Raw genomic sequence first — 18050 nt, 5'->3', positions numbered from 1 at the left:
CATATTTGAACTCAGGTCTTCCTGACTTCAGGGCCAGTGCTCTATCCACTGCGCCCCCAGCTGCCCCAAAATATGTTATTGTTTAGAATAAGTATTGTTACAGTAGAAAAAAAGAAAAGAAATTAATTGATGAATTGAAAATTCCCTTCATTGTTTTTCACATAGTGATTTTAGCTGCTTTTCCTAAGCCTTATTTCTCTTAGCATTGGCTATAACCTTTACCAAGCTTATTTACAACTTCTTCCCTAATTATCATCTAGAACAAGTCTTTCAACTCTTAAACTGAATTCTTTTGTTTTCATTCTCCTGAATAAATTATTGAAATGGGATGAGCTTGAATTTTTCTCCTTGGACCGATTACTTGATCATATAAGTTTAGGTAACTTTTAAAAAGCCCTCCAAAGAGATCTAAAAGGCAACAGACTGAATCTTGGTGGGAAAATACAGAAAAAATTGATGGTGAGTTATTTTTTCAGTCCAACATAGAGAGACAGAGAAGAGATATCTGCAGGTAACTAAGGACTAAGGTCATTGTAGGAGAATGCCACGTGCTGAGCCCTCCCAAGAGAGAGGCTGTGCACCAATGCAAGAGGATGTCCAAAATTTTGACTGGGGCACTCCCAAACCCATGCCAGTGTACTCTAACAGGGAAAGGTTCCAACTGGTAGCTTTGTCAACTACTATATACTTCCAGGTCACAAATCGGGGGCAGAGGGAAAAGGGGACTTGCACAGGGGAGTAGCATCTGTTAGCCAGCACCGTGGTGTAGCTCAAACTCCATGGGTAGAAAAGGGTCTCAATTCTAGAATCTAGTCTTCTTTCAGAGGAGCAGCCACCAATATAAAAGGACAAAGAACTTGGAATATGAAATGCCGGAAGACACAGTATATGGGCTTAGAGCCAAGACAGGGGAGAAAAATGTATCTTTAGTGAAATAGATGCTTTCAGCATTTCTGATGAAAAGATTAGTCAGGGGCGGCTAGGTGGTACAGTGGATAGAGCACCAGCCTTTGAGTCAGGAGGACCTGAGTTCAAATTTGGCCTCAGACACGTAACACTTACTAGCTATATGACTGGACAAGTGATTTAATCCCAATTGTCTCTCCACCCCACCCCCGCCAAAAAAAAACAAAAACAAAAAAAGAAAGAAAAGACTAGTCAATAAACATTAATTGCCTGCTGTGTGCCAGGCACTGTACTAAGTCCTGGGAGTACAAAAAGAGACAAAAGACATTCCTGCCCTGAAGGAGCTTAAAGTCTGAGACAGCAAGCAAATATGTACAAATACTCTACAAATAAGCTACATGCAAAATATATAGGAAATAATGAAGAGAGGGTTGCACTAGGGTTGAGAAAGACTTCTTGTAGAAGAGGGGGTTTTAGTCAGGACTTGAAGGACATTCAGACATAGGAGTGAAGAGCAACCTAAAAAGGTAAACATGAATGAAAAAATGATAAAGGACTAAATAAGGGTGGACTACTTACATTCAAATAAGGGGAAATGATAAATGTGTCCCCTGTGAACCCTGTCATCATCAGAGTTATTAGAAAAGTCCTGGGAGTGGCTATCATATCTTGATGATTTTAAGAAAAGAATGGAAAGAGAGAGGAAGAGGAATACCCTCGAGGTATGGTGGGGAAGGGAAAAGAAGGTTAGGGGAAATTATCTCATGTAATGTGCACAAGTTATCTGTGCATAGGAGGAAAAGGGTGGGGAATAGCTTACACTTGAGTATCACTCTCATCTGAACTGATCAAACAAAGGAAGAATTCATTCTCCTCATTCTCCTGGCCCACCCCCTCACCCCCCTACCCCTCACCCCTCACCCCCACACACACTATAAATATTTCACTCCACTGGGAAATAGGAAGGAAAAGGGAAGGGTGTGAAGAGTTATGAAGAGAGGGTAGGTTAAGGGGAGGGATTAATCCTAAGCAAAACAAACTTTAACAATGCACAAAAATATTGATAGTTTTTTTTGAATTGGTAAAGAATGGGAAACTGAGGAGGTGCCCATAAATTGGGGAATGGATGAACAAGTTATAGCATATAAATATGATGGAGGGTCCATCATGTAGAACTCTTATTAGTGACTGAACAGGATTCCAGAGCTAACGTGAAAACATGCTGCCCAACTCTTGATAAGAGGTGAAGGACTCAGAATGCAGAATGAAGCTGGTTTTTGAACATGGACAATGTGGAAATTGGTTTTATACAGGTTTATAATGGGTTTGGGTTTGTTTTTTTTTTTGTTTTTTTTTTTTGTTTTTTGGTGTGTTTTCAGTTGGGGTAGAAAGGCGAGAAGACATGATTAAAACAAAATACTTTGAAAAATAAATTATGTTCAAAATTTTAAAAAATCATCTATCAGTACATATAGTATTGGACAAGGTAAAAGGAGAGAGAAGATAAGAGAAGAAATTAGCTAAGGAAATGCTAGTTTCAGGTGACTTTTAAGGTAGGCTTTTAATTTAGAGATTAACAGCTCTGAAATTAAAACCTTTCATAAACCGAATAATTTGTACCTTCTCCTGCAGACTTTGTTCCTTGTATTTTGCTTCTCTACACCTTAGTTGCTTTCGTTATAAAATGAGGGAGTTGTATTAGATGATCTTTAAAGTCCTTTCTAGCTCTAACATTCTGTAATTCTTTCACTTAACCTTGGTATATACTTTATAAAAATTTTTCACCATTATGGGATGTCACTTTCTTTCTACCATATATTTGAATGTAAATAAATTGAGAGGTTAAAAATTTCCAGGAAAAAAAATTGTACTTTTTTGTAATGTTTAAGGGCACTGGGAAAAATTCTGGCTGCTGACACATACCATGTAAACCTGGGCAAAGCACTTCATCTCTCAATGACCCCAGGCAGCTCTGAGCTATTAAAGGGAGGCTACTACATTGGTTGAAGGAGTTTTCTCACTGGACATTTCCTCTACCAGTGAAATCAAAGGTCCAGTCTCTTTTTCCAGTGGGAATTTTACTTATCCCAACCAAAGGCACTAATACTATTTATTTTATTATTAGAGTTATATGCTATTAATCTACTTGCTCTTTAAGTTTTCCAGACTTTTTCTTCCTCAGTGATTAGAAAAACATGTAAATTGGTAACAAGTTGCAAGCAAAGGTGATAATATTTTGATCTGGTCCACTTGTATTTTTTGACTTACCTCACCTGATACATACTCAATGCTAATTTTGGTTCTTAAATCATTTGAATCAGCTTTAATTCTGCATGTTTTACATGGATGTATACCAATTTTAGTAAATATCAAATTACTGTTAATTTTCTGTTAAAACATCATTGAAACATAAAATAATTCAAATTGCTTTTGGAGACAGCATATTATTCAAATCCTTGTGAATTCAATGTTTAATTTATTAAATGTTCTTTTTCAACAGAACTTTAGTCTGAAGGTTATTCTACCAGGTTTGAAAGAAGAATCTCAGATTTTGAAAATTAGATTACTTCCTGGTAAGTACTACTTTTAAGAAACATTTCTAATAGTATGGTTATAAATGTTTAAAAGTGCATTTGACTTTTCAATAGCATTCTTTTTTTTCTGGGAAAGTCAAACAATAATCTTGAAAATGTTTTCTTCCCTTTCCCAATCAATTTCTGGAGATGAATATAATGTGAAAGAATATTTTTTTTGTAGAAATGAACTGTGAATAAGGGTGGTTGGAGGTATATTTTTGTTTATGAACTTTGAAGAGGAAAGGTAACTGTGGCTAGCTTTGGAAATTTTCAGCCTGAGGCTGGGTTCTTCATCAGGTACAGTTTAGAGTGTATGACCTCTGAGATCCCTTCAGACTCTTAGATTCTTTGATGGGGAAATAGCTTAGTTCAAGTATAAATTTTTAGGCCCAAATCCATTTATTGATTGTTTTCTAATTTCTCTTTTAAAGCTATTGTAATGCAAGCATTTTGTATTTAAGCCTTATAATAGTCATGGTCTTACATGAGATCTTTCTTGTTCTTCAGTGGATAGAGTGTTGACTGTCGAGTCATAGGCCTTATTTCTTAGACCTACTGCCTTTGTGATCTTGGAAAGGTTACTTGGAAACCTCCTTGTCCCTAAAATGGTATTATCATCTCAAAAATCACAGAGTTGGAGTAGATGGTTTCTGAGGTCCCTTAAAACTGTGATATTATCTCAAGAAAAAAGGCAGTCTTTACTAATATATTATGGAGTCTTTCATACTTATGATCTAAATAACATCAAATTAGTCATGAAGAAATTAGAAAGTATGTTGAACTAAAATTGTACAAAAAGCGTTGACCAAATTTTACAAGGGTTTGGCTTCACATCATTCTTGTTTTGGTCTATATACTACATTGTGCATTGGTTTTAAGATGATAACTAAAAATGATCATCATTTGACATACATTAATTCAGAAATACTTAATCACTTTCAAGTTTCAGGTTATTGAAACAAGAATGTAATTGTGGAATATTTCTAGAAAAGTATAATTAGAGGCATATTTGGGAAAGAGCTAATTAAATATTGCTGTTTTTACATATAAAATACTAAACTTTTGTAAATTTCTTTGCTGGCTAAATACAATAGTGACAATTAGGGAATTACTTAAATTTTTCCTTTTGGAGACTTTTTTTTAGATTTTTAGACAGAAACTTCTAAAGTAAAAATAACTGATTTCCAGTGGCACTTTTTTTCTTTTCATTTTCTTTTTTTGTAAGGTAAGTTTTTCTATTCAGTGTTGTGGTTGCTTCGTATTCCTTGACAGTTTTAGTATTGTTTTGAGACTTTGAATTTGAATGATTTCTGGAATTAGTTAATACATTTATTTATTGCAACATAGCTTAACATAGTGGATAAAATGCCATTTTTACAGCCAGTAAGATCTAGGTTAAAATTCTACTTCTAACATGTCTTGGCTCTGTGACTCTGGAAAAGGCACTTAACCTCATAGTATTCTAGGTGACTCTCAAAGATTACAATTTGCAGAGAAGATACCACCTTGCATTAGCATACCTATAACAAATTTCTATTTCTATACCAAATCACTCACTTGTCTAGTCCCCATTCCCTATCATTTCTTAAGAAAATTATAGAGGAAAAATAAAATTACAAAAAGGACAAATTTCAGCCTATAAATAATATATATTAATGCATGGAATATATATACAGTATATTGCACTTGTCATTTGGATACAAATGATCATATATGATTTTTTTCCTTTGCATCCTTGAAATTTTTTTCATCTTATGAATATAAGTACTTTTAATACATGAAATAATAGTTCCATATTTCAAGTTTTAACTTGTTTCTGTTCTGGGGTTTTTCTTACAGGCCCTCCTCATCAATTGAAAGTGAAACCAGATTCTGATATTCTTGTTATTGAAAATGGAACAGCTTTCCCATTCCAGGTAGAAGTTTTAGATGAATCAGGAAATATCACAGCACAACCCAAATTGATTGTTCATTGTAAGGTAAGTTGTATGTTAAGCATGGGTTTTTATCTTTATTTTATAAAGTTGGTGATGTTTCACACAGTGACAGTACTTGCTGTATGTCTGCATCTTAAGTTATTCCATAGACTGTGTGTGGAAAGAATACTAGGTTTTGATTGAAAATACAAATATGGTCATACTATGTCTTTAGAGATAGTGCTCAAAAAATCGATAATAAGTCCATTCAAATTCTTAGAGTTCTACATAGTTCTTTCAAGGAAGTGAATATTTGTGGAAAATAATATTTTTGTGTTTCTGACAATTGCATGGCAATTTCTTCACTATAAAGATTTAGGGTAGGAAAGAGAAGAGATGTAGACATAAGAGAATGGAAAGAGAAATGTAAAATTAGTGAAGGTATGATTTCTATTTTCAAAAATTTTTTTTGAGCTTGTTAAAAATTTCTTTCACTTCAAAATGAGTTCAAACTTATAAACATTTCAGATTTAAATTTTCCAATTTTAGAAGTAAATATACGTATTTTTATAGATAATGTATACTGGGTTTTTAATTCAAGAAATTTTACTAGAATTTTATGAATAATGATTTAATTTCATTTTGGATTCTTAAATTAGTTTGTATATCCCATATAGTTTTTAGGTGCTCCAAACCTTCCTGTCTACAGTGTGGATTGTAGTAATGCTGGAACTAGTATTTTAACTGGACCTCCATTTCATGTACAGAATATAAAAAAAGACCACATACTGAAAGCAAGGATTGAAATACCAGTAAGTTGTTATTATTGTTATTAACAGGTTTTTATATTTTGGTAGCATTTTATACTTATAAGCATCTATTAATCTTATAAATTTATATCATATATCTATTATAATATGAGTCATTTTGAGAAAATACAAGTATGATTTTCCCATGTATATCCATTTCCCCCCCTTTGTTTTCCTGTTTTCAGTTGTGATCAGTAAGCAGGTAGTTTGCAGAATTTCACTATCTCTCAGTGTTGATCATTGAAGCCCTAGTGTAGCCATTTAGATTCAGTATTAGTATTATGTATAAATGTTGATAAATTTACAATCAAATCTTTTAAAGCTTTTTTTGTATTTCATTTTTTAAATTACATGTAAAAGCAATTTTAAAGATTAGTTTAAAAAATTTTTGAGTTCCCTTCCTCTTCTTTCCCCTGCTTGAGAAGGCAGACAATTTATACATGTGCATACGTGATCATACATTTGCAGTCATGTAAAACATATTTCCATATTGGCAATATTGCAAAAGAAAACACAGATTAAAGAAATCCCAAGAAAAATAAAGTTAAAAAAGCTATGCTTTAATTTTCATTTAGATGCCGTTAGTTTTTTCTTAGGAGGTAGATAGCATTTTTTAATCATAAGTCCTTTGAGATTGTCTTGGATCATTATATTGCTGAGAATAGCTAAGTCATTCACAGTTGATCATCATACGGTATTACTGTTACTGTCTACAGTTTTCTCCTGGTTTTGCTTACTTCACTTGGCATCAGTTCATATAAGTTTTCCCGGATTTTTCTGAGATCCTCCTGCTTGTTGTTTTTTTAAATATTTTATTTTTTTCCTCAATTACACATAAAGACAATTTTAACATTCTTTTTTCAAGTTTTGAGTTCCAAATTCTCTCCCTCCCTCCTCCCCCATTAAGAAGGCAAACAATTTGACATCCAGCATGTATTTTTAAAAGGTTAGAAAAGAGCTTGGGAGCAGGGAAAAATGGGGCTAGTTTGAGGCATACAGTATCTCCCTTTGCCCCATCATCATTTCTTTTTTTAAAAATTAATTTATTTTTAGTTTTCAACATTGACTTCCACAAGATTTTGAGTTCCAATTTTTCTCCCCATCTCTCTCTCCCCCCACCCCAAGACAGTATGCACTCTGATTACCACTTTTCCCAGTCTGCCCTCCCTTCTTTCACCCCTCCCCTCTCCTTATCTCCTTCCTCTTCTCTTTTCCTGTAGAGGAGGATAGATTTCTATACCCCATTGTCTGTGTATCTTATTTCCTAGTTACATGTAAAAACAATTTTTGACATTCGTTTTTAAAATTTTGAGTTCCAAGCAATTCGATGTCAGTTATACATGTTGTAGTTATGCAAAACACTTCCACAGTAGTCATGTTGTGGAAAACTATTTCTCTTTATGCTATCCCACCCCCTGTTTATTCTCTTTTGACCCTGTCCCTTCTTAGAATAGTTTATTTCTGATTACCCCCTCCCCCAATTTGCCCTCCCCTCTATTATCCCCCAACTCTCTTCTCTCCCCTTCCTCTCTTTTTTCCTGCAGGGTAAGATAGATTTCCATACCCAATTGAAAATGTATGGTATTCCTTCCATAAGCCAAATCCAATGAGAATAAGATTCATTCATTCCCTCTCACCTTCCCCCGTTTCCCTTCCACTGTAAAACCTTTTCTAGTCTGTAATATGTGAGATAATTTACCCCATTCTACCTCTTCCTTTTTCCTTCTCCCCATATAATTCTCTCTCAGCCCTTAATTTTATTCTCCAGATATCACCCCTTCATCATCAACTCCCCCTGTGCCATCTCTGTCTTTCTATCTGTCTGTCTGTCTATCTATCTATCTATCTATCTATCTATCTGTCTATCTATCTATTCATATAATTTTTTTCACCTTCAACTACCCTGATACTGACAAAGGTCTCATAAGTTACAAATATCGTCTTTCCATGTAGGAATGCAAACAGTTCAACCTTAGTAAGTCCCTTATGATTTCTCTTTCTTGTTTACCTCTTCATGCTTCTCTTGAGTCTTATATTTGAAAGTCAGATTTTCTGTTCAGCTCTGGTCTTTCCAACAGTAATGCTTGAAAGTCCTCTATTTCATTGAATGACCATTTTTTCCCGTGAAGGATTAAACTCCGTTTTGCTGGGTAGGTGATTCTTGTCTGTAATCCTGTCTCCTTTGACCTCTGGAATATTGTATTCTAAGCGCTCCACTCCCATAATGTAGAAGCTGCTAAGTCTTATGTTATTCTGATTGTGTTTCCACAATAATTGAATTGTTTCTTTTTGGCTGCTTGCTGTATTTTCTCCTTGACCTGGGAACTCTGGGATTTGGCTGTAATATTCCTAGGAATTTTCCTTTTGGGATCTCTTTTAGGAGGTGATTGGTGGATTCTTTCAATTTCCATTTTACCCTCTGTTCTAAAATATCAGGGCAGTTTTCCTTGATAAATTTCTTGAAAGATGATATCTAGGCTCTTTTTCTGATCTTGGCTTTCAGGTAGTCCAGTAATTTTTAAATGATCTCTCCTGGATCTGTTTTCCAGATCATTTGTTTTTCCAGTGAGATTTTTAACACTGTCTTCTATTTTTTCATTCTTTTTTTTCTTTTTGGTGAGGCAATTGGGCTTGAGTGATTTACCCAGGGTCACACAGCTAGTAAGTGGCAAGTGTCTGAGGCCAGATATGAACTCAAGTCCTCCTGACTCTAAGGTCAGAGCTCTATCCACTGTGCCACTAGCTGACCCTTATTTTTTCATTCTTTTGGTTTTGTTTTACAATTTCTCTATTTCTCGTAGAGTCATTAGCTTCCATTTGTTCCATTCTGATTTTTAAGGAATTACTTTCTTCAGTGAGCTTTTGGACCCACTTTTCCATTTGGCCAATTCTGCTTTTTAAGACATTCTTCTCCTGATCAGCTTTTTAGACCTCTTTTGCCATTTGAGTTAGTCTTTTTTAAGGTGTTATTTTCTTCAGTATTTTTGGGTCTCCTTTAGCAAGCTGTTGACTTGTTTTTCATGATTTTCTTGCATCACTCTCATTTCTCTTCCCAATTTTTCCTGTACTTCTCTTACTTGCTTTTCAAAATCCTTTTTGAGCTCTTCATGGCCTGAGATCAATTCATATTTTTCTTGGAGGCGTTGGATATAGGAGCTTTGACTTTGTGGTATATTTTGATCTTCTTTGTCACCAAAGTAAGATTCTGTAGTCTGAGGTTTTTTTTTTCCTGCTTCCTGCTCATGTTTCTACCCAGTTATTTGACATTTTAACTCTTTGTTAAGATAGGCTCTCCTTCCAGTGTGGAGGGTTTACTGTCCCAAGCTTCAGGGGTTTTGTGCAGTTGTTTTCAGAGAAACTTCTAGGGACCTGTAAATTTTCAGTTCTTCCAAGGTGGTGTGTTCAAAGGAGAGGTATTTACTCCTTTCCTGGCCTGTGCTCTGGTCTATGAGTGACCGCAAGACTCCTTTCTGCCTTGGAACTGTGAGGAGGATTCCCTATCCACCACCACCACAAACTCCGCCATGCCAGCACTCCTCTTCACCCCAGGACTTCCACCCAAGAACTGGGACCCAGATCCAAGCACAGGCAAAGCAAGAGAATCCTGCCTCAGTGCCATCAAAGAGATTCCCCTTTGATCACCCATTTGTCACGCCCACCCCCACCCCTCCCTTCTGTCTGTGGGCCAAGAGCTCTGGAATCAGTTGCTGCTGGACCACATTCCTCTGTCACCTAAGTCTGACAGACCTTTCCTACTAACCTTCTAAGTTGTCTTTGGAATTTGTGGGTTGAGAAGTCTGGAAACCAGCACAGATACCAGTGATTCAGTCCCCTGAGACTGACACTGGGTTTGCTGGGGCCCTATGCTGAACTGTACTCTTCTTCTAGCCCAGTGCAACAGAACTTTCCCATTAAGTATCCAGGTTGTCTTGGGCTAGAAGTATGTTTCGCTCTATCTTTTTTGTGGGTTCTGCTGCTCTAGAATTTGTTTAGAGTAATTTTTTACTGGTATTTGGAAGGGTTTAGGGGAGAGCTCAAGCAAGTCACTGCTTTTACTCCGCCATCTTGACTCTGCCCCTGTCTTTTTTTTTTTATTAATTTATTTTGAATTATCAATAATCACTTCCATAAGCTTTTGAGTTTTAAATTTTTCTCCCCATCCTTCCCCAAGATGGTGCGCAATCCAATGTAGGCTGTATGTATACATTCCTATTAAACATATTTTCACGTTAGTGATGTTATAAGTAAGAATTAGATCCAATAGGAGGAACCACCAGAAACAAAACACAAAAGAAAAAAAAATAGCAAATAGTATGATTCGATCTACATTCAAACTCCATAGTTCATTCTTTGTGGATAGCATTTTCCATCATGAGGCCTTTGGAGATGTCTTAGATCCTTGTATTGCTGGGAAGGGTTAAGTTTATCAATATTAGTCATCGCACAATGTGGCTGTTATTGTATACATCATTCTCCTGGTTCTGCTTACTTCACTCTGCATCAGACCATACAAGTCTTTCCAGGTTTTTCTAAAGTCTGTCTTCTCATCATGTCTTTCTTTCTTTCTTTTTTAAATTTTTAAATTTTTTTTATTTTTAGGCAGTTGGGGTTAAGTGACTTGCCCAGGGTCACACAGCTAGTAAATGTCAAGTATTTGATATGGGGCCAGATTTGAACTCAGGTGTTCCTGACTTCAGGGCTGGTGCTCTATCCACTGTGCCACCTAACTGCCCCCTGCTTATCATTTCTTATAATACAATAGTATTCCATTACATTCATATACCACAACTTGTTCAGCCATTTCCTAATTTATGGGCATCCTCTTAATTTCCAATTCTTTGCCACCATGAAAAGAGCTGCTATAAATATTTTTGTACATATGGGTCCTTTTCCCATTTGTATGATCTCTCTGGGATATAGCTGTAGAAGTACTATTGCTGGGTCAAAGGGAATGCACATTTTTATAGCCCTTTGGGCATAGTTCCAAATTGCTCTCCAAAATGGTTGAATTATTTCACAACTCTACCAAAAATGCATTAGTGTTCCAGTTTTCCCACATCTTCTCCAACATTTATCATTTTCCTGTTTTGTCATGTTGGCCAATCTGATAGGTGTGATGTGGTACCTCAGAGTTGTTTTGATTTGCATTTCTCTAATCAATAGTGATTTAGAGCATTTTTTCGTATGACTATAAATGGCTTTAATTTCTTCATCTGAGAACTGCCTGTTCATATCCTTCGACTATTTATGAATTGAGGAATGACTTGTATTCTTAGCGTTTGACTTAGTATTAGAGAGACTAGTTGTAAAAATTCTTTCCCAATTTTCTGCTTTCCTCCTAATCTTGGTTGCATTGGCTTTGTGCAAGAACTTTTCAATTTAATGTAATCAAAGTTATCTGTTTTGCTTTTCATAATGTTCTCTAGCTCCTGTTTGGTCATGAATTCTTCTGTTCTCCATAAATCTGATAGGTAAACTATTCCTTGCTCTCCCAGTTTGCTTACAGTATCAGCCTTTATATCTAAATCACGAACCCATTTTGACTTTAGTTCGGTATATGGTGTGAGATTTTGATCTATGCCTAGTTTCTGCCATACTGCTTTCCAGTTTTCCCAGCAGTTTCTTACAATACAATAATCTTCCTTCACAATCATATGCAACTTTACAATCAGTTCTTGATACAATATAGGCTGTGAAGCCTTGCCACAGTTTTTGATTTTTTTCCTGGAATTTAGTTTCCTTTTCAGTCTTTTCACAGTGACCCTTTAACATTTTTTGGAAAGGCTCATATATTTAGGTTGTTTCTACACTCTGTTTTGCCGTGACTAGGAAATCTGAAAGATATATTTAGTAGTTCTGCTTTTCTCTTTAAAGTAGGGCTGAGATTTTTCATTAAAAGTTTTATCTAATTCTTGATTATCAGCTGTAATTGATGGAAAGAATGGTAAGGATAGTTCAGTACTGAATGTGTAATTTAAAAGTCTCATATAATCATTTATATTATACTGAGGTCCACCAAATTTTTTGCTAAAGCTGATATTTAAGGTTTGATTTTCATCTTATTTAATTTTCTAAATTCTGAGAAGGAAAAATAAGCTCAAAAGCTGTACCCTGTATAATCTGCTTCTGGGGAGTCTACTATAAATAGAATTATAGAATATTAGAATAAAAAGGAGAATGGAGTCTAGACAGGCTTAAGGGTGTGAAATGACCAGGAGCAATGGGGAGCTAGGAACAGAATTGGGAGATTGGGTTTAACCTCAATGAAAGGCCAGTTGAGTGGATTACAGCCTCAGGCAAACACCAGAGACATGGGAAAAATCCAGGGATTTTCTTTTTTAGGGTCCAGATCCCAAAGACATGGTCTTTTCCTGTTAAGGGTTCAGATCCCATCCTCTTCATTCCCCCCTCAAATAAATTGGACCCCAATTCTTTTGGGGTAAGGGAGTGAAGGTCTTGGCTTCTGAAACTGCTTTCTGCTAGCAAGGGGTGTAGAGCTTGTCCTTGTCTTGAGGGTGTCCCAAAGAGGAGGTTGACTGGAACTGAGCACAGGCTGTATCCAGGGGATGATGGAGGGACATTGGCTGGTACCTGCTGTTTGCTAGCAACTGTAGGTGAATGGCCTGTAGTCTGGAAGACACAAATCTGAGAGAAAAGACTGCACCAGATATTGGAAGAAGTAAAAGTGTAAGAGCCTCATTAAAATCATTTACATTTGACCTGCAGGATTATCTGATCTCTGTACTTTTTCAAAAGTTTAAGTAACACTTTTGCAGGTAGAAGTGTTTCACCCCTGGGTTCAATAGTTACAGAAATGAATTTGCCTAGAAACTGACTTTCACTTCCATTATCACTGAAATTCTGCTCCCCAAACCAAAGTGAAGATGTTTCTGATTTAATTTCAGTTGTTTTGTTGAGGTTTAGAGGTTTAGAGGTGCTGGGACCCCAAAATCACAACATGGGGACTGCCGGAAAGAATTTGACCCAAGCCTTCTTTCAGCCAAAGACAAGGTTTATTAAATATCTGCCACATTGGCCAGATTCTCAAGAAATCTAAGCATTGTATTGCTAATGCAAGCAGGCCAGATCTTAAGAATCTGAGCCCTTGGCTAGACACTTAAAGAATCTCAGCTCCTATAGTTTTTCTTGATGATATTAACTTCCATAGGTTCAAGTCTCATTTCTGTGGAAGTGACTTCAAGACCTGTGTATCACCAGCTGTGGGGCATTTCAAACTGTCCCATAGATGACTCAATCTCAATATGTTCAGAACACACCTTATTATCTTTTCTTCTTTCACACCCCTCTGGGGGACTTGTGTTCAAGTCTACCTCAGTCACTTACAACTCTGTCATCTTAGACATCACTTAACCTCTGACTTAGTTTCCTTTCAATAAAATGAAGGTAGCAATAGCACCCACCTTACAAGGTTAGTGACGGGATCAAATGAGATAATATTTCTAAAATGTAGTATGATGGCTGGCACATAGGCACTATGTAAATATTAGCTATTATTATTGTTATTATTTCCCCTTAAATCCCATCTTTTGAAATTTCCTCTTATTGGCATATCACAATACTTCCAATTAACTTAGTATCAAAGAAGAAAATATAATACTAATACTGACTCTGAATTTTTAGGCTTATCTATCAGAAACAATTTAACTTAATGCTAACTTACTGTCAGATCATTTCTAGCTTAGAGACAGAGGTGTCTAAGGTGGCATAGTTCTGCCTTGCATTCAGACATGACTGCCCCAAGACAGTTTCAGGTAAGGAATTTTGATCAGGAAAAAAAGATCATAATATGTAAGAATACAGTTTGGGTTAATGTTAGAATAGTTGGGTAACAATCTCATTTTCTCCTAGACCACTCCTCTCACTCCTAGATTACATTATGAGTTCCTTGAGGACAAGTCCTGGCTTTTGCCTTTCTTTGTGTCCTTTGGCACATATTAAGCATTTAATTAATGCTTATTAGCTGACCTTTCTGGGATAGATATTTTTCTTAGTTGAAAGGTATGAGTTATGGCTTCAATCAACTCTAGTTATGAGGTAGGCAGTGATTTTATCTTTGTAAATCTTAAATTTGATTATTCTTTAATCAGTTTCCTTAAGAAAGACCTTAAAGTTTCTTCTACCTACTTTCCTAAGGGGAAAAATCTGGAAGTAGTTTTAGGCTGAAAAAATATAATTTCTTAATTTTAATTTCTAGAGAAGCTAAAAAGGAAGTTTGTAATATACTTCTGTTGAGGTTTAGGGGTTTAGGGGTGCTGGGACCCTAAAACCACAACACGTGAGTCCTGCCTGAAAGAATTCCACCCAAGCCTTCCTTCAGCCGAAGACAAGGTTTATTAGAACATTTGTCATATTGGGCAGACTCTTAAGGAGTCTGAATCACAAAACCTCTTGAATCTGCCAAAATATTTTTAGCTGTTCTAACTTTTCCCTGTAACCTCCATGAAGGAGGATTCAGCAGTGTAGAGGGAAGGGAGTAAGCAAGCCTCAGGGAACTAAAAAGCAACTGCAGTTTTCCCCAATTCCCTAGCCCTGAGAGAATTGATAGAATTGGGCATACACTTCCAGATAGGGCATCTGTCCTTGTCCTCTATGCTGCGGAAGGTGTATCCAGGTCCATGGCCTCAAACTGATCCAGTGGACCAAGAGCCTGAGAGTGTCAGGCTGAGTGCAAGAGAGCCTCATAACTGTCTGCCCAAAAAGCACTTCCAAACCTTAGTGCTTGGAGAGCAACCCCAGCTGCAGAGCAAGAAAGGAGGATAGGGGAGGCTTACGTATCTTCCACTCTTGGCTGGAGAAGAATTTGGCGTTAGGCAGTTTCCCTGTATGGGCCACCAAAATGTTGAGGTTCAGGGGTGCTAAGACCCCAATATCACAACACACGGATCCTAGCCAAAAGAATTTGACTCAAGCCTTCTTTCAGCCAAAGACGAGATTTATTAGAACATCCGTCATGTTGGGCAGACTCTTAAGGAGTCTAAATGTTAGTGAGCTGTTGGCTATATTGTAAGAATCTAAGCCGTGGCTAGATTATAAGAATCTGAGCACCTTAATGGAGACAAAATGGACCTTATGTACATGAAAGATTATGGGAGGGATCTAGGAGTAGCCAAGTAGTGTGTAGGGACTGTGAGGTAATAGAAAGCCATGGACCTGGACCAAGTGGCCAAGGAAGAATGGGGCCTAGCTAGGATTAAGGGTGGGAAATGGGGATGGGGGGAGGAAGATGGGGGGGTACCCTAGGGAGGTAAGACAATGGAGGGCTAGGCTAGGTTAAGCGTAACAGAATTGAGAAATTAGGTATAGCCACAATGAAAAGCTAGTTAGTTGATGGGATTATAGCCTCAGAGGAACACCAGAGATTGGCCATGTGGGAAAGTTCAGGATTTTTCCTTTTTGAGGTCTAGATCCCATCCTCATCACTTCACATTAGGTTCTTAACCCTGATGTCTTCCTCTTCAGTTACTCAGTCTTTTTGTTTAGTCTTCTACAACATTCCCTAAATATCTCCTTTTTCTTCTTCAGTGATCCACCACTGTATTTCAGATCCTCATCGCATTTTCTCTTTATTATTGCAATAACCTTCTAATTGGTCTCCCTACTCATAGTCTCTTCCTACTCCTATCTTTCTTTTATCTAACCACCAAAATGATTTTCCTGAAAGCACAGATTTGACCATATCAGACTGATACCCTACACACCCACCCACCCCAGGCCCAAGCTGGCTGTAATTCCAGTGGCCCCATTTTACCTCTAGGTTTATAAATGCTGTTTTTAATTTAAAGCTCTTTATAGCCTAAGACTCTACCTTTCCAGTCTGTCATTTTCCTTCACACACACACTATGGTTCAGCCATACTTAACCTATCATACTTATCTTCCTTTTAGAGGCTGCTAAATGATGCAGTGGGCAGAGTACTGGGGTGGAATCATAAAGACCTGAGTTCAGATGTGGCCCCAGACATTTACTAACTTAGTGACCCTGGAGAAATTGCTTAACCTCTATCTGCCTCATTTTCCGCAACTGTAAAATGGGGAACATAATTGCATATACCTCAGCAGGGTTGTCATGTATCCATTGAGAGTATTTAGAAAGTGCTGAGTACAGTGCTTGGCATATAGTAAGTACATAACAAATGCTTATTCCCTTCCCCCTCCTCCCATCTCTGTCCCTTTGCACTCTCTTCCTCATTCCTTGAATGTTTTCCTTCCCTCCTTCCCTTCTTTCCTCCTCTGGTTTCCTTCACTACTCAGCTCAAGAGCAGTCACTATCAGGAGCCCTTTCTTGGTCCTCTAACCTACTAGTGTCTTCTCCAAGTTTACTTTGAATTTTGAATGTATCTTATTTATAATTTTTTTGTGTGTTTTCTCCTTTAGGATGTAAGTTCTGTGAGGCCAGTTACTTTTGTTTTTGTCTTTGTATCCCCAAGCACTTAGCATAATCCTGACACATAGTAGTCGCTTAATAAATGTTTGATTGATTTATTTGTTAATGAAATAACTGTTAAACCAGAAGTAATTGCTGCTTCTTGATCTCTTCTCTCCTCTTCCTCCTCCCCCTTTCCCCTACCATCATTGTTTCTCCTTCATATGCATTTATATCCTGTTTTTATATCTATCAGCTGTACAGTTAGGTTGTAAACTCCTTTAATAAAGAAAATGTCCCAGTCATCTTTCTATCCCACAGTACTTTGCACAAAGTAGGTGTTTAATAAATGGTTATGTTGAATTTAATTCAGTTCCCCCCCACACTAATTACAGGAAATGGCAGTCTAGTGTATGATAATAATAACTTTAAATTTGTATAGTGCTTTGAAGTTTACAAAATTAAAAAAAAATTTTTTTTAATTTAATTTCTTTTTTTTCTCCAGTTAACAGGAGTATATTTTCTCTCCGTTCTATCCACCCCTTCATTCCTCCTCTCCCTCCCCCACCCCCCTTTGGGAAAACAAAAGAAAAACAAAACGGTTGTAATAAGTATGCATAGGAAGTGAAATATGGTATTGACTGTGTCGAAAAAAGGTAATGCTGAACTCAGGGGGTAAACTCAGTGCCACTTTTTTTGGATAAGGCCAGTATCATGTTGGGGGGAAATTGAATTAAATTCAGCATAACCATTTCCCACAAGGAAAATGTCTCTCTAGTTGGTTAAGTTACTTGCTCAGTCACTGCAGGTAGAAATTGCCAGAGGTTGGTTTGAGCCCATATCTTCTTGGGTTTCAAGAAAGAATTCAAATCCAATATTCTGTACTGTTACACACTGGTTGGATTGAAGATTAGAAAGCTTGTGTTCTAATCCTGGCATTCGTTTCTCTGTTACTCCTGCTACTTGGGCATATCTTAATCTCTGTGGGTCTTGGTTATCTCACTTATAAAATGAGGAATTTGCACTAGATGATTTTTAATGTCCCATTCCATTTCTAAATCTATGTTCCTATTTTCCCCATACTCCCCAGCAAGGCATAATTGGCAAGTTAGGTGGAAATCAGATAGTATCTACCATTAAATAACAAATCTTTTCACTTTTTAGGTGATTTTCTTTTTGGTAATGATTACTCTTGATTTATTGATCACCTCCTGTGTGCGGAGTACTGTTCTGGGTTTTGAGGTACAATACTATTATAAATAGGTTTAGACAAACAAAAGAGGAGTGGGAATTGGAACTGGAAGGGAATTTTATAAACAAAATTACTTGAGGAAGGAATAGTGATCAGAAGTTTATTTAGATGCAACCAGTAGATCATTTTATGTAGAGTAGTGGGTTCTTTTAGGGCTTAACCTTTCGTTCTTGATCTTTTGTGTATATTTTTCACCTTGGCCAGTCTG

General features: G+C 36.8%; 1 protein-coding gene across 3 annotated transcripts in view; it reads left to right on the top strand.

The window, feature by feature from the left end:
• The window catches only part of LOC114054253 (structural maintenance of chromosomes flexible hinge domain-containing protein 1-like), a 182174-nt gene that overhangs the window by 63999 nt on the left and 100125 nt on the right, over positions 1–18050 (top strand). For all 3 annotated transcript variants that reach the window (XM_027877431.1, XM_027877432.1, XM_027877433.1), the window contains exons 22-24: positions 3407–3479; positions 5322–5461; positions 6076–6210. In XM_027877431.1, coding sequence (XP_027733232.1) covers positions 3407–3479; positions 5322–5461; positions 6076–6210 — 348 coding nt within the window. The remainder of the gene's footprint in view (positions 1–3406; positions 3480–5321; positions 5462–6075; positions 6211–18050) is intronic.

Source organism: Vombatus ursinus, unplaced genomic scaffold (genome assembly GCF_900497805.2).
Source record: "Vombatus ursinus unplaced genomic scaffold, bare-nosed wombat genome assembly UNPS02014812.1, whole genome shotgun sequence".
NCBI classification, from domain to species: domain Eukaryota; kingdom Metazoa; phylum Chordata; class Mammalia; order Diprotodontia; family Vombatidae; genus Vombatus; species Vombatus ursinus.
The sequence above is the reverse complement of the archived record's forward strand: the minus strand, read 5'-3'. Positions and strand labels throughout refer to the sequence as shown.